General features: G+C 38.1%; 2 protein-coding genes across 11 annotated transcripts in view; both read left to right on the forward strand.

The window, feature by feature from the left end:
• LOC109057730 (cyclic AMP-responsive element-binding protein 3-like protein 1) overlaps window positions 1–5,153 on the forward strand; it is a 30,869-nt gene extending 25,716 nt beyond the window's left edge. Inside the window, exons 9-12 of one of the 2 annotated variants that reach the window (XM_042760420.1) lie at window positions 230–329; window positions 1,298–1,448; window positions 2,064–2,307; window positions 3,046–5,153. In XM_042760420.1, the coding sequence (XP_042616354.1) occupies window positions 230–329; window positions 1,298–1,448; window positions 2,064–2,307; window positions 3,046–3,082 (532 nt within the window). In that variant the 3' untranslated portion in view covers window positions 3,083–5,153. Of the gene's footprint in view, window positions 1–229; window positions 330–1,297; window positions 1,449–2,063; window positions 2,312–3,045 lie in introns of those variants that run through there. The other variant, XM_042760421.1, reaches the window with a different exon arrangement.
• A 2,622-nt stretch (window positions 5,154–7,775) lies between these two features.
• The window catches only part of LOC109086484 (diacylglycerol kinase zeta-like), a 116,582-nt gene continuing 105,784 nt past the window's right edge, over window positions 7,776–18,573 (forward strand). For all 9 annotated transcript variants that reach the window (XR_006160466.1, XM_042760423.1, XM_042760426.1 and 6 more), the window contains exon 1: window positions 7,776–8,305. Coding sequence is in view for 8 of the 9 variants with exons in the window: in XM_042760423.1 (XP_042616357.1) it covers window positions 8,022–8,305 (284 nt within the window). In the remaining variant the exon portion in view is untranslated. The remainder of the gene's footprint in view (window positions 8,306–18,573) is intronic.

An 18,573-nucleotide genomic window follows, 5' to 3' on the forward strand; every position in this document is an offset into this window, starting at 1 on the left:
GGAGGTGGAGTGCATTTATGCGAGAGACTGTGTGAGTGGTGTGAAGGGGAGTTCAGTTTATGTAACTCTGTGATGAGTAAGAACTGTATTATCCTCACATGCTCTCTGAGCTCAAGAATAAGAAGATCCTGCTGTTACAAAACGGCACTGAGAAGAACAGCCTACACTGTGATCTAAAGAATTTACTAATCATTCTTCTTTTCTGATGTGTTTTCTGTATCATCTTTAGGTCTCTACTCCAACAGCTACAAAGACTTCAGGCTCTAGTGAGCGGGAAAGTGCCTAGGTCTTGCAAGATCGCCTCCACACAGACCGGAACATGCCTAATGGTTTTTTATATATATATATATATATATATATATATATACATTAACTGTACAAACACACGCATTTATTCCAACACACTCATTTTCACACACACATTTTCTTTCTAACAAACCATTGTCTTAAAGGAATAGTTCACTCGAAAATAAAAATTTGCTGAATCTGACCTCAGGCCATCCAAGATGTAGATGAGTTAGTTTTTCATCGGAAGAGATTTGGAGAAATTTATCATTACATCACTTGCTCAGCAATGGATCATCAGTGAATGAGTGCTGTCAGAATGAGAGTCCAAACAGCTGACAATACAGCATTACAATAATCCAAAACATGACTCCAGCCCATCAGTTAACATCTTGTGAAACAAAATGTTTGTAAGAATCATTATTAAAATGTTTTTAACTTCAAACTGTTGCTTCCAGCTAAAATATGTGTCCTCCATCCATAATATTACTTACTCTAGTGAAAGTGTTGTCTCATCAGGAAAGAAATATGCACAGATCAAGTGTCATTTACAATGCCAATACTCTTCTAAACAAATATGTTGGTGGATTTTGATGTAAGGGGACAACAGGGGAAGAACTTTTTCATTGGAAGAAGAGTTATTATGAATTGGTATTCTGACCAGAAGCAAAGTTTTAAAATTAAAACGCCTTACATAAACTACATCTTTTCACTTCACAAGATGTTAATTGATGAGTGGAGTCATGTGGATTATTGTGATGATGTTTTCAGCTGTTTTGACCCATTTCTCTGTAAAGGATCCAAGTGGTGTGTACTAAATTTCTATTTTTCTGATGAGGAAACAGACTTATCTACATCTTGGTTGCCTGAGGGTGAGTAAATTTACATTTTAGTTTAGTCCTTTAATCCTAGGCATGTAAAGGCAGGTCAGAGCTGGTCTGTCAGCTGTACTGCAAGTAGATTACAGTGGGGCGGTGTGCTCACCGTGTGTGTGGTTCCTCCTCCTGGCCAGGTGGTGGCGCTGTGTTTTGTGTTGGTGCTGGGCTCACTGGCTCCCTGCCTGCCAGAGTTCTCCCTCTACTCTTCCTCCTTATCCTCATCATCCTCACACACGGTGAAGTCTGCACCGCTGCCCTCAGGTGACCTCTACACCACCAGCCAGGGTATGTTTCATCCCTGCCCGTAATGTGTAAATTAAGATCATCAGCTTTCATTGTGTACTTTGCATGATATGATTACATTTCCCTGCACATGTGCAAAGAAGCATTTATTTGTAGGTCATCCGGCTTTTCAGACACATTAAATTATCCAGTCAGCTAATAGCTGTGTGTCTTGGACAGCACTTATTTCGTTCCCCCCACTGGAGAATGAAAGAGTGCTGTCCCATCCCTTTTCTAAAGGATATTAGCAGAGCTGCTGGGCAGATAGTGCCCATTCTCACCCTCAAATTACTGTCAGACATCCCAGAGAGTTTTAGATTGAAATCATTACTTCCCTTTGAGCAGATTTTACAATCCTCTTTCAACTTTACAACTCACACCAAGCCACATTTCCTTCGGCTCTATCAAAGCTGCTCTTGAAAGGGGCTTCAATTGGATGATGGCAAAATGTGTGTTGTTTCACCTAAGAGAGTAGCTCACTCCAAATCTTGCTCTTTCTTTCTCCCTTAAACACTCTCTTCCAAAAAACACTTCTCTTCACTATACAAATCTCATGAATGAGTTAAAGTAAGCAAATCATGCATGTGACATGAGTAACTCTGTTCTCTGTGTGTGTAGTCCGCTCCCGCAGCCTGCTCTTCTATGACGAGGGTGCCCCAGTGGAGGACGGCCACAGGGGCGTGCTGAGCGTGGAGAGGATGGAGGGGGTGCCGCGACATGTACAGGACCTGAAAGATAGACACGTGCAGGATCGTTCTTCTCTTGTGAGCAGGTACTTGAGCCAGGCCCAACCAGAGCCTGCAAGCTACAGCAACACGTCCGCGGCCCCACTCCGTCCCCCTGAACCACACTACCACTCAAGGTGAGACGCACATTGACAGTGTTTTTTATTCGGTCAGTTTTAGTTTGTAGCATCTTAATTATTAAGGATGCAGTGATATTAAAACTCTGGTGATATAGATAAGCTAAAGCTTATTTTTGAGTTATGGCAGATAGCTGGTAGATGGTGTTCAAATATTACACTATTTTGTCTATATGCATTAAAAATAAACACTTTAAAAATTAAAAATCAATTCTTTTAAATGCTACAAAAGAATTTAGGCATCATAACATTATAATGTACAGTATGAAAACTGGATATTAATTTTGAGATTTGCTTATCATGACATTAAACAGTGTTATTTCATTTTTAGAGCTTTTAAAGATTAACTAAACATGTTAGATGATGGAAAAAAATATTGTACAGGTATCATTCGATATTGAATATTTAATATCGACTGATAACTGATACGGAACAGATTTAAAATACTGTTTAAAAGTTTAGGGTCAGTTTTTTTTTTTAAAGCAAAGACATTAAATTTTACACACACACACACACACACACACACACACACACACACACACACACACACACACACACACACACACACACACACATATATATATTAATAATTTAAATCTATTTTATTTTAATGCTGTTCTTTTGAACTTTTAGCACAACTGTTTTCAACAAATGCAGCCTTGATGAGCATACCTACCCCACACTTTTGAATGCCAGTGCATATTGTGAATAAATAGTAATTGTCTCTTTCTCTCTCAGAAAGCGGGATCCTGAGGGAGGAGCTGAATATTTCTAACCCCTCTGGGTCAAGCTGCCTCATCACACAGACCTCCACTGACGTCCGATGATCCTGCACTACTTGGCCTTCGACCCTTGCTGTTACAGATCCTGAGTCTCCTGACCCCACCCTAAAAACCAACAAGCCTCATGACCACGATCCAACCCACTTGTATTCCAGTGACATTCAGCCCCAGAACTGTGAGAAGAGAAATGTGTCCATCCATACACTGAAACTCCCCTTTACCAGCAAGCACTGAGGTTAAGGACTGAGAGAGAAGAGAGGATGTGGGCGGTTGTAGATGCTGCTCTGTTTTAGATGGATGTGAGCCTGCAGCTCTAAATTCTCTAAACACTTCACACACAGGGTATGGGAGGGAAAGTACATGAGTGTTTGTTTTGATTTTCCTAAAAAGCCATGAGACTGTCCATTTACTACATATCCTTACTTTAACCCCAAAGAACTTTTTTTTTCTTCTTTTTATGATGACTTTTTAAATCTATGAATGTTTTCCAGGGGGTGTAATCACAGGTGCCTGACGTACTTTGCAGTTTTGCAAAGCTTGCTTTGACAGGATTTTCTTCCTCTGCCATCTTGGCTTGTTTTTCTCTAGCTGGATTGCACTTGTTTTGCACTAGGAAAACGAATTGATTTAAGTGCCTTCACATTCTTTTTCACATAGTCATATTTAAGACGCTCCTAATCGCATAGTTTCCTCTTAATCCTCTTTTACTTTGCTTATTTTTAATAATGCGTTTTATTTTTGTTTTCTACTTTTAAAAGGCAGAGGCTTTTGTACTGAGATAAAAGTTTATCCATAATATATTCTAGTATTTGCAGCATCCAAAAAGAGCATATTTATTTTATGCACAAAAAAAATATGAAAGTTATTGTTTTGTTTTTTTAAAATGAAAGATGATGTAAAGTTTACATGGTCTTGTTGTCATAACTGTTAAACAGTTTTTTTCAGTTATCTTTATTTCTGTGTAAAGAAAGTTTTGTATATAGAGAAAAATGAACAGGGATGATCAAATCCTGTGCACGTCTGATCATGTTCAATTTTCTGAAGAATTCTGTACAATCCATAAGAATCCATTAAAAAACATTGGCTATAATGGATAAAAAGTGAAAACAAAGTTATTCCCTTTAAGAAAAGTGAACCTCTTTAAAAAATTAATGTTATTAAAACACATTTTTCTGATTATGGAATACTTGCTAGTTTAGACTGTCTATATTCTGTACATGAGCGAACTGTGACCACTGTAAAATTCACCGCAAATATCTAGGAGCTGATAGAACAGTCGTGTAAATATGCTTTACAGACGTCTTTTTTTTTTCTTAAAGGAGAGAATTGTTTTTATGTTATAGATGTCACTGTTTAGAAACAATTTGTTAATCATAAAATCCTTTTGATTTGATTTTTCTTTAGTTAAATCAATTTTCATGATGTCCTCTGATGCTTTAGCCACAATATTATTTTTATTGTACAGCTAGAGATAACCACTGATATTTTAAAGCTCAAGGTTTTTTTTTGGCGCTGATTAAACTATAGTAAGTAAAGTGGTTGTCACTGTCAGTTTTTAATAAATTACTCTGTGGTATATGTGCCATAAGACAATGAAAAAAAATTGTAGATATCCTATTGTCAGTGTAAATCTGAATTCACTGTAGTGTTTTTTTTTACTGAATGTTTATTGGTTTTTAACAGGAATATTCACCGTAGTTTTAAAGAGCTTTTTGACTTCATTGCACAATGTTCAGAGAAAATTTGTCTCAAACCTGGAACCCAGTGTTCTGGAATTGAATCTAATGCCCAGTCTAACGATGGAGTTTATGCTTTAAATGTAATTGTTGCTGGTATTACCTGTATCTCTGCCCTTTGTACATATGACTGATTATATGGTTGGTTGTAAATATGGAGGACGTATTTTTATATTTCCAATGCATTTTGTTAATCACCACGCGGCTTGGGTTGATTTGTATCCATGTATGGATCTGGCTCTGTATCTAAGCTCTGAACCTCTTGTTTTTTCCTGTCTTATCTAAAGTAGAGTTAGAATGAAGCAAAATACAAAATTTGCAGATGCAACACAATGTCTCCTGTCTTATTTTCGGTTTCATACCATCTTTATCAGAATCGTCTCTATTGCCACTTTAGATATACGTGTACAAGGAATTTGTCTTGATGTACTGGTGCTTAACAAAGACAATAAAATACAAGAATAAATATAATAAGATATACATTGTAAGGTGAAATTGGTAAAAGGAGAAAAAGCTATTCAATAATAATAAGAAAAATATAAGAAATATATTAGTTATTATTATTAGTATTTTTCACCTAAAAGGTTGGGTGTCAAGTGATTTTTAGGGTCTGCCTGCAAAATCATCATGGGTTGTCTCAAATGTTCATTGTATTTTCATATTATGACCACCAGGCGTCAGGCCTTTACCTGTCCCGTCCTTTATACTGTACATTTGTGCAGTATATTGTTAGTTTTTCTTGTTTCATTGGGCTATGACAATATGACCAGAAATATTTTATTTTTAATGTAATTTTTAATGCAATATATAGTTTATTAATTTTTGATATTAAAAAATTTATTTTAAATGAAGCAATCTCTACCAAAATATCTGAGAATTTCTGGCATACAACCTGGTACGGCATAAAACAAACCGTATCACATACCGTGCTGTACTATGTGTGAATGGATGATATGATAAACAACACTGAACAAATATCAGTTCAAACTGGTACATCAGGTTTAAAATACTTTCAGTAATGAACAGTAGTAAAGTGCCAATCAATGATGATGACTGTGTACCAAGAAAATGTCTGCTGCTTGTAAAATGTCAAATAGAAGCACCACAATAGTTTTTTTTTTTTTAATGTAACAATATCCATGAAACTATGCTGAAGAATTCTTTACCAGATTAACTGCAATTGTTGTTTAGGCTTGAGGCACTAAACACTGTCAGAATGATTGTGCAAGACAGAGTGTTGCTGTATATAAATTGGATTCATTCAGTGGGCCCTAGTATATTTCAAAATGTCTAGCATTGCTGCAATTTAAAAGATTACAACACGGCACGTGCCACCTATGAATATTTCTACATTTTAATGCAGTTCCTGCACACTTATTTTATGTGCTGCGTGGTTTCTTTGGTTTCCATATTGATTCATCCACTTGATGACTTCAGGCCTCATCCAGTAATCTGACCCCACAAAACCCTCCAACTGTCCAGCAGCACACAATCTTGCATACAGAATTCATTCTGACCTAATATTATTAACAAAAGAATGACAAAACCGTAAGTCACTCATTTTGTACGGGTGATTAAATTGGGCTCCATCTTGTTAATGATATTTCCTGATAGATGAAGGTTATGTCTTTTCTAGGATCTAATAACATCAGCTATTTTGTGCTATAAAGGTACTTACTGTAAGAACACTTAAACACTTCTCACAGAGGTTGGGCTTCAGACCCAAAGAGAAATGAAACCCAAAGAGAGAGAGAGAGAGATGGAGGATAAAGAAATGAAGAGAGGAGGAGGAGGAAAATAACATAGGCTGTGTTCTGCCCACACAAATATCTATAGTTCCCCATACCAGTATGCAGCCGATTCTCGAAGGAGAAACTGGGACCTTGTGTTATGAGCTTGTTTAGAAAAGTGTTCCTATTAAATTAAGAATTTAAAATATTCTCACTGCCTCTATTGCAACAAACTGAACTCTCCATAAAATTCTATCAACACCAATAAATAAATGAATTAATAATAATAATAATTCACTATCTGGACCCTTTCATGGCAAGAAAACAAATAATATCATTCAGTTGTCTCCATGCTTGCACAAATTGCTCACTCACTGACTACATATTTTCAGATGGAACACAAAATTGCAGAGGTGTGTGTGGAAGTACAGTAGGAGGTTGTACTGGCTGTTAGATCATCAGTGATTTGAACTTGAGACAAAAAGATTTGCACTCTAGCATTTACACAGAAGCTTTAATGCATTAAAATTACAGCAACCGCTGGGACTTGAGAGCTGAGAATATGTGTGACTACAATTCAAAATTTAATTCAGGATGACAACATTCTGATTACACATTTGATCGTCTCATGTCGTGGGTTCAGATTCACATAAACTGTTGTGTCATTAGTGGAAGGTTAGCTTCCTGGTATTGCAGCCAGTGATCTGTTAATGTGTTGCATAGTGGTGGCTGTAAAACTGACCTTACATAAGGTCAATAACATTGGAATATAATTGCCAGTGAAAACAAAACTATGTCAGTTTTTGCTTTATTATAATGAGTATATCTCAAGATGTTCACACGCAGACACACTATTCAAATAGAAAACAGTGCTCTGTTTCCAAAGGCACACTTCTTCCACAAACTAGCCTAAACATTTATGTACAAATAGTGTCGACTTGTCAACAAAATGAATAATATTGACAACATTGGTTTCTGACATAATATTGCTGAAATGGTCAAATTTGACAGTACAAGGAAACTGCGCTCTCCTGAGGCTTGTTTGAAGTGCTGTGGTTCTGTGCCAGTCTGACTCTGACTCTGAGCCTGTTGTTTAGTTTATGTGTAAAAAGGCGAGAGAGAGTTCTTTTTTGTGATTGGATGACTCCGCGGCTGTGGTTACGATGGGCGGGGATTATTGACATTCTCACATATAATTGGCAAATCCTGAATCGGTTGTGAATGTGGGCGGGGCTTCATGACACAGTCAGCTGTGTGTGTGTTACGAGGTGGTCTTCGCCTGCTGCTCCACTGAAAGCAGATTCAACCGTAACTGAAGGTGATGATCAAATCTATCACAAACTGCCCCGAAACAACAATTCTGCTGTTATTTCACTCGTGCGACCTGACGGTAACCACACATATCCTCTTAACTTCGGCTGCACCTCTCAGTGTGACACTTCACGGTTCTTAAGTTAGTTTAATAAATGGCAGAAGCATCAGACGCGACCGTTGACGGTTCGTCTCGCGTTGCGCTCAGCTCCGCGGACTCAACGGTCGTGGCCCCCCCGAGCTTGGAAGACGTGGTGGAAGAGGAGGACGTGTTCCTTTCTGAAACCGGACACAGCGGAGCAACTTTAAAACCGCACGAGTGTCCGGGGAACGGGACTGAGCAACTGGCGGTGGGGAAAGAAGCAGGATTGTCTCCTGAAAACCAGGTGGAGAGCAGCGAGTTCCTACACCTCACCATCCGGAAACAGGTGTCATACAGGTAGATCTCACTCACAGTAAACAGCTAGAGCGGCGAAACGTCAGTACATGCATTTTGCCTGATTTCAACGCAAACCAACTCGCACCTGTTTCAACTGACCTTTGGTAATCGTTCTGTTAGTATAGTTAGTTATTGCACTTGTTGAATGTTGTCGGTTTCTGAGGAACTGTCTGCCTTGATTCTACAGAATGATTTTTATCACTGGCAGCATTAGCTGAAACGCCCCATTCTTGTAACCTACTATCAAACTAAATTACGCTTTTTTTTTTTCACACACACACACACACACACACACACACACACACACACACACACACACACACACACACACACACACACACACACACACACACACACACACACGTTTACGTAGATATCTAAATGGGGACATATTGTTTTTATATAAAGATAGTTATAAACTTTTTAACCTAAACCCACTCCTACCCCACACAGAAAACGTTCTGTATTTTTACAATTTCAGAAAAGCTTTGTTTATTTTTATAGCAGTTTTACAAATGAGGACATCCCCAAATTGAGGGTTTTGGCGATTTTGTCAGGTTTTGCTCACTTTTGGGTACACATTTGTCCCCAAAATATTAAGTAGGCACACACACACACACATTTACATGTACAGTTCCATTTGTTGCGGCTCGTTTTGAAAGGTAGTTGTAGTTTATGAGAAAATGGTGACTAATTATAGTTTATCAGGGCGAACAACGTGGCTCTCATGTCATCAGGCTCAAATGACTGTAAATTAAATTATTATGGTGATAGATGCCATAATCTCTTTGCACTTTATCAACGTCATCATCATTAGGACAGCTATTGTAGGCCTGCTGGAAGGGTCTTACAATGTAACCTCGGTGACATCAGCCATGCGTTTTTTTTTGTTTTGTTTTTTTTGTGGAAAATGCCACGTCTGGTGATGGTTACACAGTTAGCAATTTATTGCAGCACATGCTTGGTTTCTTAGAATTCATTTGTGTTTGCACTCTAACTCTGTTATTTTAGTGGGGTTGTAGCTTTACTGGTCTATTTGCCATGCCATGTTGGGCAATAAAAGTGTGTGTTTATGTCATTGTTCCTAGCAGACACTTTGCTCTTTTCATCTTTTGTGTGTCATGTTAGTTGACTGTATTATGTTACATGGGCTAGCCAATTGGACTTCTTGTTCACTTGAATAGTGACTGAAAATATTTATTGTAGTCACAGTGATGTAGGACTAACTTATATTTAACATAATGAATCTTTTTAATGGAGTCAAATAATGTTAAATATAAAAGTGTAATAAATTTGTTGGTTTTTCTTGTTTAACACGTTTTTGTTTTGGATATTGTTTGCAACATCTACAGATAAGGTTTATGACCTGTTATTTCTGTGTTCTGTCATTAGTTGTCCCACAAACATTTTTTCCCTTTTTCTTTTCTATAGGACAAGGTAAAGTGGAAAGTCTTGACCTTTAATGGTCTGAAAAAGAGAAAGTACAGGTTTCTAATCTCAGATGAAACCACCAGCAGCTGTGCTGATTATGTAATAATGTTCAGGGTTTTTATGCAGTGTAAAGTGATGGAACTGCATTTGTGTTTGTAGGTCTGATGGTGGATGGGTTCTTGACTTTGCTCTGAGTGTGTTATGTAAGAAGATGAGGGACACTGTGAAATCACAAGTGGTTTTGCATTGGTGAAAGGAGTTGACCGGAGTCAAAGCCTGTCTGGCCCTGATGCATGGAGGGCAGATGCTGATATTACCCTAGTGGTAGGGTCCTATGCAGTCTCTTTATTTTTCCCTAATTCCATTTTCCCCCCTGTTTTATTTTATTACATTTTTTTCCATTTTTATTATTCCTGGACTTCATTTTAAAGTCGCCATGGAACGGAAGTAGCGATTGTCTTTTTTTCTCTACTGTGACGTCTATCTGAGTGAAACAGCATCTGAAATGAGAGGGCGGGACTTGATTTTGTCCTTCGGGAATTGATTGTATCGTTGGAAGTTGGGGCGTTGCTAAAAAAAATGGAGGCAGATCTGAATGCCAGTTTACAGTTAGTTGTTAGGGGATTTCTCTCCAGAATTGATTTATTTATTGAGAAAGACGATGAGGAGGATGATCAACGACACAAAACATACCTAAGAGACCGAGCGAGAGTGACTGCCTGAATGACTGAGCACGTCCTCCATCAGGTTAAGTCATAATCATAAAAAAATAGTGGTGTAGGGTGGTGTACTCCCTCATGGCTTGTGTCAGCACTGGTCAATGCATTGATTTCTATAAAGTGAAGCATCAGCTTCAGTTTTTCCCCCAGCGTTTACCCCTCACGTCACTAGCTCTGCCCTTGCGCCATAGCTCGAGATAAGAAGAGAAGTTGTCGTTTTGAGGGGGAGGGGAGGTTTAAAAAAAAATAATGAAGTGCACGGATAAATTATTTCTAATAAACACTACAGTAGTCCATTAAAAAATAAGAATTTTCAATTTTGATTTCATGGTGACTAAATTAAATTTTTGTAATCAAAAGGCATAGTTATGAATTGAAATAACAACAATTTATTAAAACTGTAACAAAAGGTAATTTTAGGGCCCAGATTTTACTCAAATTCCATTGTTTTTTGTTTTTCATTAACTTCAGTAACTCATTTTTGGCAACTTTAAATTAAAACAGAATAAATTTTGTTATTATTAAGTTGAAATTAACAATTTAAATAAAATTGTTTGTTATTATTATTATTACTTTGAGAAGTAGGCTACATTCTACTGTATAATAATAATAATATTTTAATGTCCGAAATTTTAATTTGAATATTTTTTAAATAATATATTTTATTTTGTGTAACTGAAGATAGATTTTATCAAATGAAATGCTCGTGAAGTGATTCTCAGATCCGCTCCTGAAATGAAGTTGTCTTCATGTCCTCATATTAATGAGACAGCAGATGCTGAAAGCACCATGAGCATCACGCTTGCTTGAATATGTGTAGTCGAAGAAACTGTGATTCATTAAAGGGTTAGTTCACCCAAAAATGAAAATAAGCTTGTGTTTTACTCAACCTCAAGGCATGCTAGGTGTATATGACTTTCTTCTTTCAGATGAATCCAGTCGGAGTTATATTAGAAATGGTCCTGGCTATTCCAAGTTCTGTCATTGCAGTCAGCGGGTGTTGCAGTTGAACGGTCCACAATCGTCAAATAAAGTGCGCACATTCATAATAAAAAGTGTCTCACACGGCTCTGGGGGGGTAAATAAAGGCCCTCTGTAAAGAATCCATGTGTTTTTGTAAGAAAAATATTAATCTGGTTCCTTGATTACCGCTAAATCGCCATCACCTGCTTTCAAATGGAGCGGCATTTAATAGACAAAGCCGTAGATCACTGACAAGCTACGCAATATCGCGTTCATTATCCCAGATGAATCGCCTTCGATAATCAACGCGATATTGCATAGCTTGTCAGTGATCTACGGCTCTGTCTATTAAATGCCGCTCCATTTGAAAACAGGTGATGGCGATTTAGGAACCAGATTTACTGACTAGATGCGCATGATCATATCGTTAGATATATCGCCCAGCCCTAACTTCATCTATCTTTCTTATGTGGAAGCCATTCCGGTGGATGTCGTGGTACGCTGGCGTTCGGTGATTAGAGACGAACGCGGAGAGAGAACAAAACAAAACAAAACGCGGTCACAAATTAGAAGTATAAACCGAGGATTTGCAAATAAAAATGTCAGAGGATTTCAATATAAACCAAGAGGAGACTGGTTTTCCTTTGCTAAAGTAAGGAAACTTTGCTTCCTTTGCTCCTATACACAAAATCTTGAGACTAGCATATCTCAGAGGCGTGCGTGCTGCACATACAGTCAGGTCCATAAATATTGGGACATTGACACAATTCTAATCTTTTTGGCTCTATACACCACCACAATGGATTTGAAATGAAACAAACAAGATGTGCTTTGACTGCAGACTTTCAGCTTTAATTTGAGGGTATTTACATCCAAATCAGGTGAACGGTGTAGGAATTACAACAGTTTGTATATGTGCCTCCCACTTTTTAAGGGACCAAAAGTAATGGGACAGATTAACAATCATAAATCAAACTTTCACTTTTTAATACTTGGTTGCAAATCCTTTGCAGTCAATTACAGCCTGAAGTCTGGAACGCATAGACATCACCAGACGCTGGGTTTCATCCCTGGTGATGCTCTGCCAGGCCTCTACTGCAACTGTCTTCAGTTCCTGCTTGTTCTTGGGGCATTTTCCCTTCAGTTTTGTCTTCAGCAAATGAAATGCATGCTCGATCGGATTCAGGTCAGGTGATTGACTTGGCCATTGCATAACATTCCACTTCTTTCCCTTTAAAAAACTCTTTGGTTGCTTTCGCAGTATGCTTCGGGTCATTGTCCATCTGCTCTGTGAAGCGCCGTCCAATGAGTTCTGAAGCATTTGGCTGAATATGAGCAGATAATATTGCTTGAAACACTTCAGAATTCATCCTGCTGCTTTTGTCAGCAGTCACATCATCAATAAATACAAGAGAACCAGTTCCATTGGCAGCCATACATGCCCACGCCATGACACTACCACCACCATGCTTCACTGATGAGGTGGTATGCTTTGGATCATGAGCAGTTCCTTTCCTTCTCCATACTCTTCTCTTTCCATCACTCTGGTACAAGTTGATCTTTGTCTCATCTGTCCATAGGATGTTGTTCCAGAACTCTGAAGGCTTTTTTTAGATGTTGTTTGGCAAACTCTAATCTGGCCTTCCTGTTTTTGAGGCTCACCAGTGGTTTACATCTTGTGGTGAACCCTCTGTATTCACTCTGGTGAAGTCTTCTCCTGATTGTTGACTTTGACACACATACACCTACCTCCTGGAGAGTGTTCTTGATCTGGCCAACTGTTGTGAAGGGTGTTTTCTTCACCAGGGAAAGAATTCTTCGGTCATCCACCATAGTTGTTTTCCGTGGTCTTCCGGATCTTTTGGTGTTGCTGAGCTCACGGTGCGTTCTTTCTTTTTAAGAATGTTCCAAACAGTTGATTTGGCCACACCTAATGTTTTTGCTATCTCTCTGATGGGTTTGTTTTGTTTTTTTCAGCCTAATGATGGCTTGCTTCACTGATAGTGACAGCTCTTTGGATCTCATATTGAGAGTTGACAGCAACAGATTCCAAATGCAAATAGCACATTTGAAATGAACTCTGGATGTTTTACCTGCTCCTTGTAAATGGGATAATGAGGGAATAACACACACCTGGCATTGGAACAGCTGAGGAGCCAATTGTCCCATTACTTTTGGTCCCTTAAAAAGTGGGAGGCACATATACAAACTGTTGTAATTCCTACACAGTTCACCTGATTTGGATGTAAATACCCTCAAATTAAAGCTGAAAGTCTGCAGTTAAAGCACATCTTGTTCGTTTCATTTTAAATCCATTGTGGTGGTGTATAGCGCCAAAAAGATTAGAATTGTGTCGATGTCCCAATATTTATGGACCTGACTGTACGTGCAGCGTCATCCGCCGGAACGGCTTCTGCATATGACAGATAACTGAAGTGAGAGAAAAGTGTTTATTACGTTTGAAATATGGATATTTTCTTACAAAAACTCATGCATTCACTACAGGAGGCCTTTATTCTCCCCCCGGAGCTGTGAGACACATTTTATTATGAATGCACAAGCTTTATTTGACGACTTGTGGACTGTTCAACTGCAACACCCGCTGACTGCAATGGTAGAGCTTGGAATAGCCAGGAGAGTTTCTAATATAACTCCGACTGGATTAATCTGAAAGAAGAAAGTTACATACACCTAGGATGCTTCGAGGGGAAGTAAAACAGTCTAATTTTCATTTTTGGGTGAACTAACCCTTTAATACAGAGACACAGATTTCATATGTAAATAGTCTTTTTGCATTTGAACATTCGCAAAATATTTGCATAATGAGATCTGAATTGTAGATCACACCATAGATATGTTTGATTTATTCATCCAAAATTCCAAATTCCACAACATTCCACTGGATTCTGGGATTATGTCCATGTTTTCCTCATTTCCGCTTTCCAAATCATAAGGCTCCACCTTAAAGGGCACGAATAACATCCTGTCCACCTTATTTTTATGGGTATATTTTTTCATATATTTTATGGGTCTGGCTTCCAGTCTCATCCGCGTCAAGCTATTTTTAGCCGTACAAATCAGCTCGTTTTGCTGCTTGATATTGTAAATTGATGTATCTTACCATATTATTTTAATGTAATATCTTAATTATGAACACACTGGTTTGTAGTGCAAACAGTTTTACCATTTACTGCCATTGTTATTCTTCTCGTTATTTCCCTATAGCGGCTAATGAACTGGAAGTCTCTCCCATAGGCTTACTTCCATGTTGAAAATAAGGTGGATACCAGCAATGGCAGGACAGACAGAGGGAAGAGAGGGACAATCAATGCATGGCTTATAAGGGTGAGATCGGTTTATGAGATTGGCCTTTATAGAGACTGACAATCAAACTTCCCAAATCGATTAACAGCCGATAGGAATCGGTAGCCTATCAATCAGAGCAAGAAAAGAAAGAAGAAAGAGGATTACCAACAAAACAGTCATTAACAGGTGGAAACACAATAGTAACCAATCTGTCCCTGTATCCTTCCACCTCAGTGCTGTTGTTGTGACCTCAGTAATGTGTTTGGGGCAGTCAGCTGTGGATCATCATCATTCTAGCTCTGATTAGAGTGGGAGTCAATTAGCAGCTAAAAAAGAGCGAAATATGTGGACAGCTGCTTGTGGGAATATTAACAAAGCAAAACAATGCAATACATGACTATCTAGTCAACCTGAGCTTGTTGCTCATGCTGTGTTTTTGATGTAAATATCTACTAGGATATTATATTTTGGGACTAAAATTTCCTCTTGTAATATTGATCTGATCTGAAAGTGTCTGCAGTCACAACATGCTTCTTTCAGCTTTATGTTCTGGTATTTGCATTTAAAAGAACTTCATCGTTTTTTTTTTTTTTTTTTTTTTTTTGGTGGCATATCTCATTCTTAGTGAATCTGCCCTTTAGTTTTTTTTATCAGGCATAGATATTGTTGTTACATATATCTTAGAAGAAAATTCTGAACAGGCTACAGATCATTAAGGGCACTGCTGCTAAAACAATGATTCAGCATAATTTACTGCATCTCTAAGAGCAATATTCTGATATTTCACTGCTTTGTCTTACAATTAGAAAATAGTGTTTCTTTAGAGAACCACATTGTGCTACAAATGCCAGAATCTATTGAAACATATCTAGTAATGCATCACATTTAGGGTCAAATGTCTAAGGGTCATTCCTAATTTTTATTTATTTATGTATTTAATTTTTTTTTTTTTTACTGTTGGAAGCTATTGTTTTGTATCTTGAAAATTTTTCAAAAAGTGGAGAGGGAGGGATTTATGCGCATGCTTGCTTCCATACAGAATAGTTAGAATATAATGAAGGATAAATGTAATGAAGAGAGCTAGGATAAAAGTATCTTTACCCTGTTTTACATATATAACATTTAATTCAAAACTATGGATCATTGTGTCTTTGACGAGTGGGGCGGGGCCAAGAGCCATGGGAATGGAGCGAGGCCGGTGGAGTAACTGGAAATGAGCAACACCTGTGCCACATTTACCGGTCTCGGGTCCCACGGAGGAGCTCCGGAAGGATAAAGAGAGGAGTTACGACAGCGAAAGACGAGAGAGGACCAGGCCTGGGTTTTATTTTGTGTTTTGGTTTGTTTGTGCGCGGTAGTCGTCTGCGAGGGGCAGTTGTGCTGTTTAGTGTTTATTTTGTTATTAAAGTTTAAATGTCCGCCGGTTCCCGCCTCCTTCTTCCCGTGACTATGAACATTTTTACATTGTTACATTGGTGCCGAAACCCGGGAAATGTAACAATGTAAAAACGCAATGAAACACACAGTGGTAACAATACTACAACGAGAATAAAAGTTACGCCTTCTTTCTTTGCGTATGCATTTGGGCTGTGTTATGCAAATCTTCCCACACAGTGATGTAGATATGTGGGGTGTGTTTGAACGAGGCGTTTTAGGAAGGCGGGGCTGAGCCTTCACTTTTAGAAAGAATATGTCTTTGGGTTTGAGGCTTTATGGATCTTCTGGAGTAACAGCTTTTAACACTCCAAAGACAAAGGAAAACATGAAATCACATCATATAAATCATATAAATAAATTTACCTCACAAATTCCTTGATTCCTATATGTGCACCAGCTTATACATGTGTTTTGGTCCATCATGTTGATTTTTAAAACTGTAGAATAAGTATTATATTATAGTTTAATGCCTATCACAGCTCTTACCACTAACAGCTCTTTTTACAAGATTTAATAGACACAGACTGTGTCTGTGAAGATTCAGCTCAAAATACATTGCAACATTTATTGTGCCATACTGTAAATGCCCCCTTTTGGCTGGGAGCAAAAACATGCTGTTTTCACATGCAAATGAGCTGCTGCTCCCTGCCCCCTTTTCAGAAGAGGGCTGTGCCTTTAGAGCTCATGCCTAGGTTACTATGACAATAACAAACATAAAATCTGTTTGTTTTTAATAATGATCACCTCAGTTGTGCTTACGTTGTGACATTTCAGTTCTTAAGGTCAAATACACAAAATGTTATGTCAAAAACACACAAAGTTCACAAAAACACTGTTTGAGTTGTAATGCAACTCAACCCAGCCTCGCCCCCTCATATTTTTTTTTTGTGTATTTCTTGGGTGGGGATTATTTAAATGAGGGATACTACTGTGACTTGTTTGTTCCTGGAAAAAAACTCAGGACTGGAGTCGAGGCATTTAAGGAAGTACAGAAACATTTCTTACTGAAACAGATAATAACTACCTTTGGAGTGCACTTTGTGCTTTGTAACTTTGCAGAGCTTTTTCATGTACAAACAGCAACATTATGCACGAAAGGAAGTTGAAAATGTAAAAAAGCACTAAGACTACTTTAACTGTGGTAAACCCACTGTAACACACAGCCTTTTGTGAATTATGTTTTTATATGAAATGTTTTAACATAAATTTTTACCAGAATGCTTACGTAGGTTACATGATGAGCTGAAGACTGTATTATGTAGTGATCTTTGGAGCAGTGGTTGGAACCAGGGATTAAAATTAAGAACAAAAGAACTGTAGGAGGGCTAATTTAACAAATCTAGGGAACACCATGCATACAAAGTGTTATTGTTCTTTTTATTTTTTGAGATATCTTGATAATCAAAGCTCAGTGACATGGTACACAATCCAGTCCATCTGTCAGATGGCTCAGACCTTGTTTTCGAGATGTACGCGGAAACTGAGCAGATCTGTCTTTATACAGATGACACACCACCAGGTGGTCTTTTATGAAACCACACATGGCCCATTTGAAGCAGCCTAATGACATTAAAACCAACAGACCTACATGAATTATGAATAATGGGCTTTGTAGTCTACCAGACCTGATTAAGATGAAGGAGACGGTGATATGGTTCAAGAAGAGTTACTCATGTCTGTATCAGATTTGTCTTTGATGAAGTTGGGGGGAGGGGTGCTGCTGGCCCTGCATGGACTCAGTTTGCTATGTGTTGCATTGATTTTTCCAAAGCAGTTCTCTGTTTTACCAGGTCTGTGTTCTGTATCAAGTGATTGAATTCATCACATTATTCAATACGTAATACTATTACCAGAAACCTCATGTCCATTCATACAGCACATACCCTGTCTGATTTTTTTAACTTCCAGTCTGTATCTTCACTAATTAAGTGTAAAACAAAATCAGGCCAAATCAAAGGTCATCATGGGCAGACTTTGACCTGCGGGCCATGGTTTGGGCTTCTCTGGACTAGACCAACACACAAGTCTTACACTGTAATAAATCTTAGTATCTGGAGACTACTATAAGTAAGCCATTTGTAGGCTGCAATGACTAGATTTAACTCTTTTTATTTGCTAGTTTGTTCTGTACACACCACTAATGTGGATTGTCCAGAGTGGGGACTTTTGGTTTCCCAGAAACCAGAACACTCAAGACTGGGGCTCATTAAAGCCAGATAATGACTAAGGTTTCTCTGTACTTCTGGGAAGTAAGAGGATCAAAATGGGAAGAAAATTTGTTCTTTTGCAGAATAGGCCACTGCTACAGTAATTAAATACCTGAAAGGTCAGGTCATAAAGGGGAATGATGCGGTAATAAGGATAATGACTGGCAGGAAAGCCTATTGCTGTAAAAACATTATCGTTCTGGTT

The sequence above is a fragment of the Cyprinus carpio genome, chromosome A7 (assembly GCF_018340385.1).
Source record: "Cyprinus carpio isolate SPL01 chromosome A7, ASM1834038v1, whole genome shotgun sequence".
Taxonomy (NCBI): domain Eukaryota; kingdom Metazoa; phylum Chordata; class Actinopteri; order Cypriniformes; family Cyprinidae; genus Cyprinus; species Cyprinus carpio.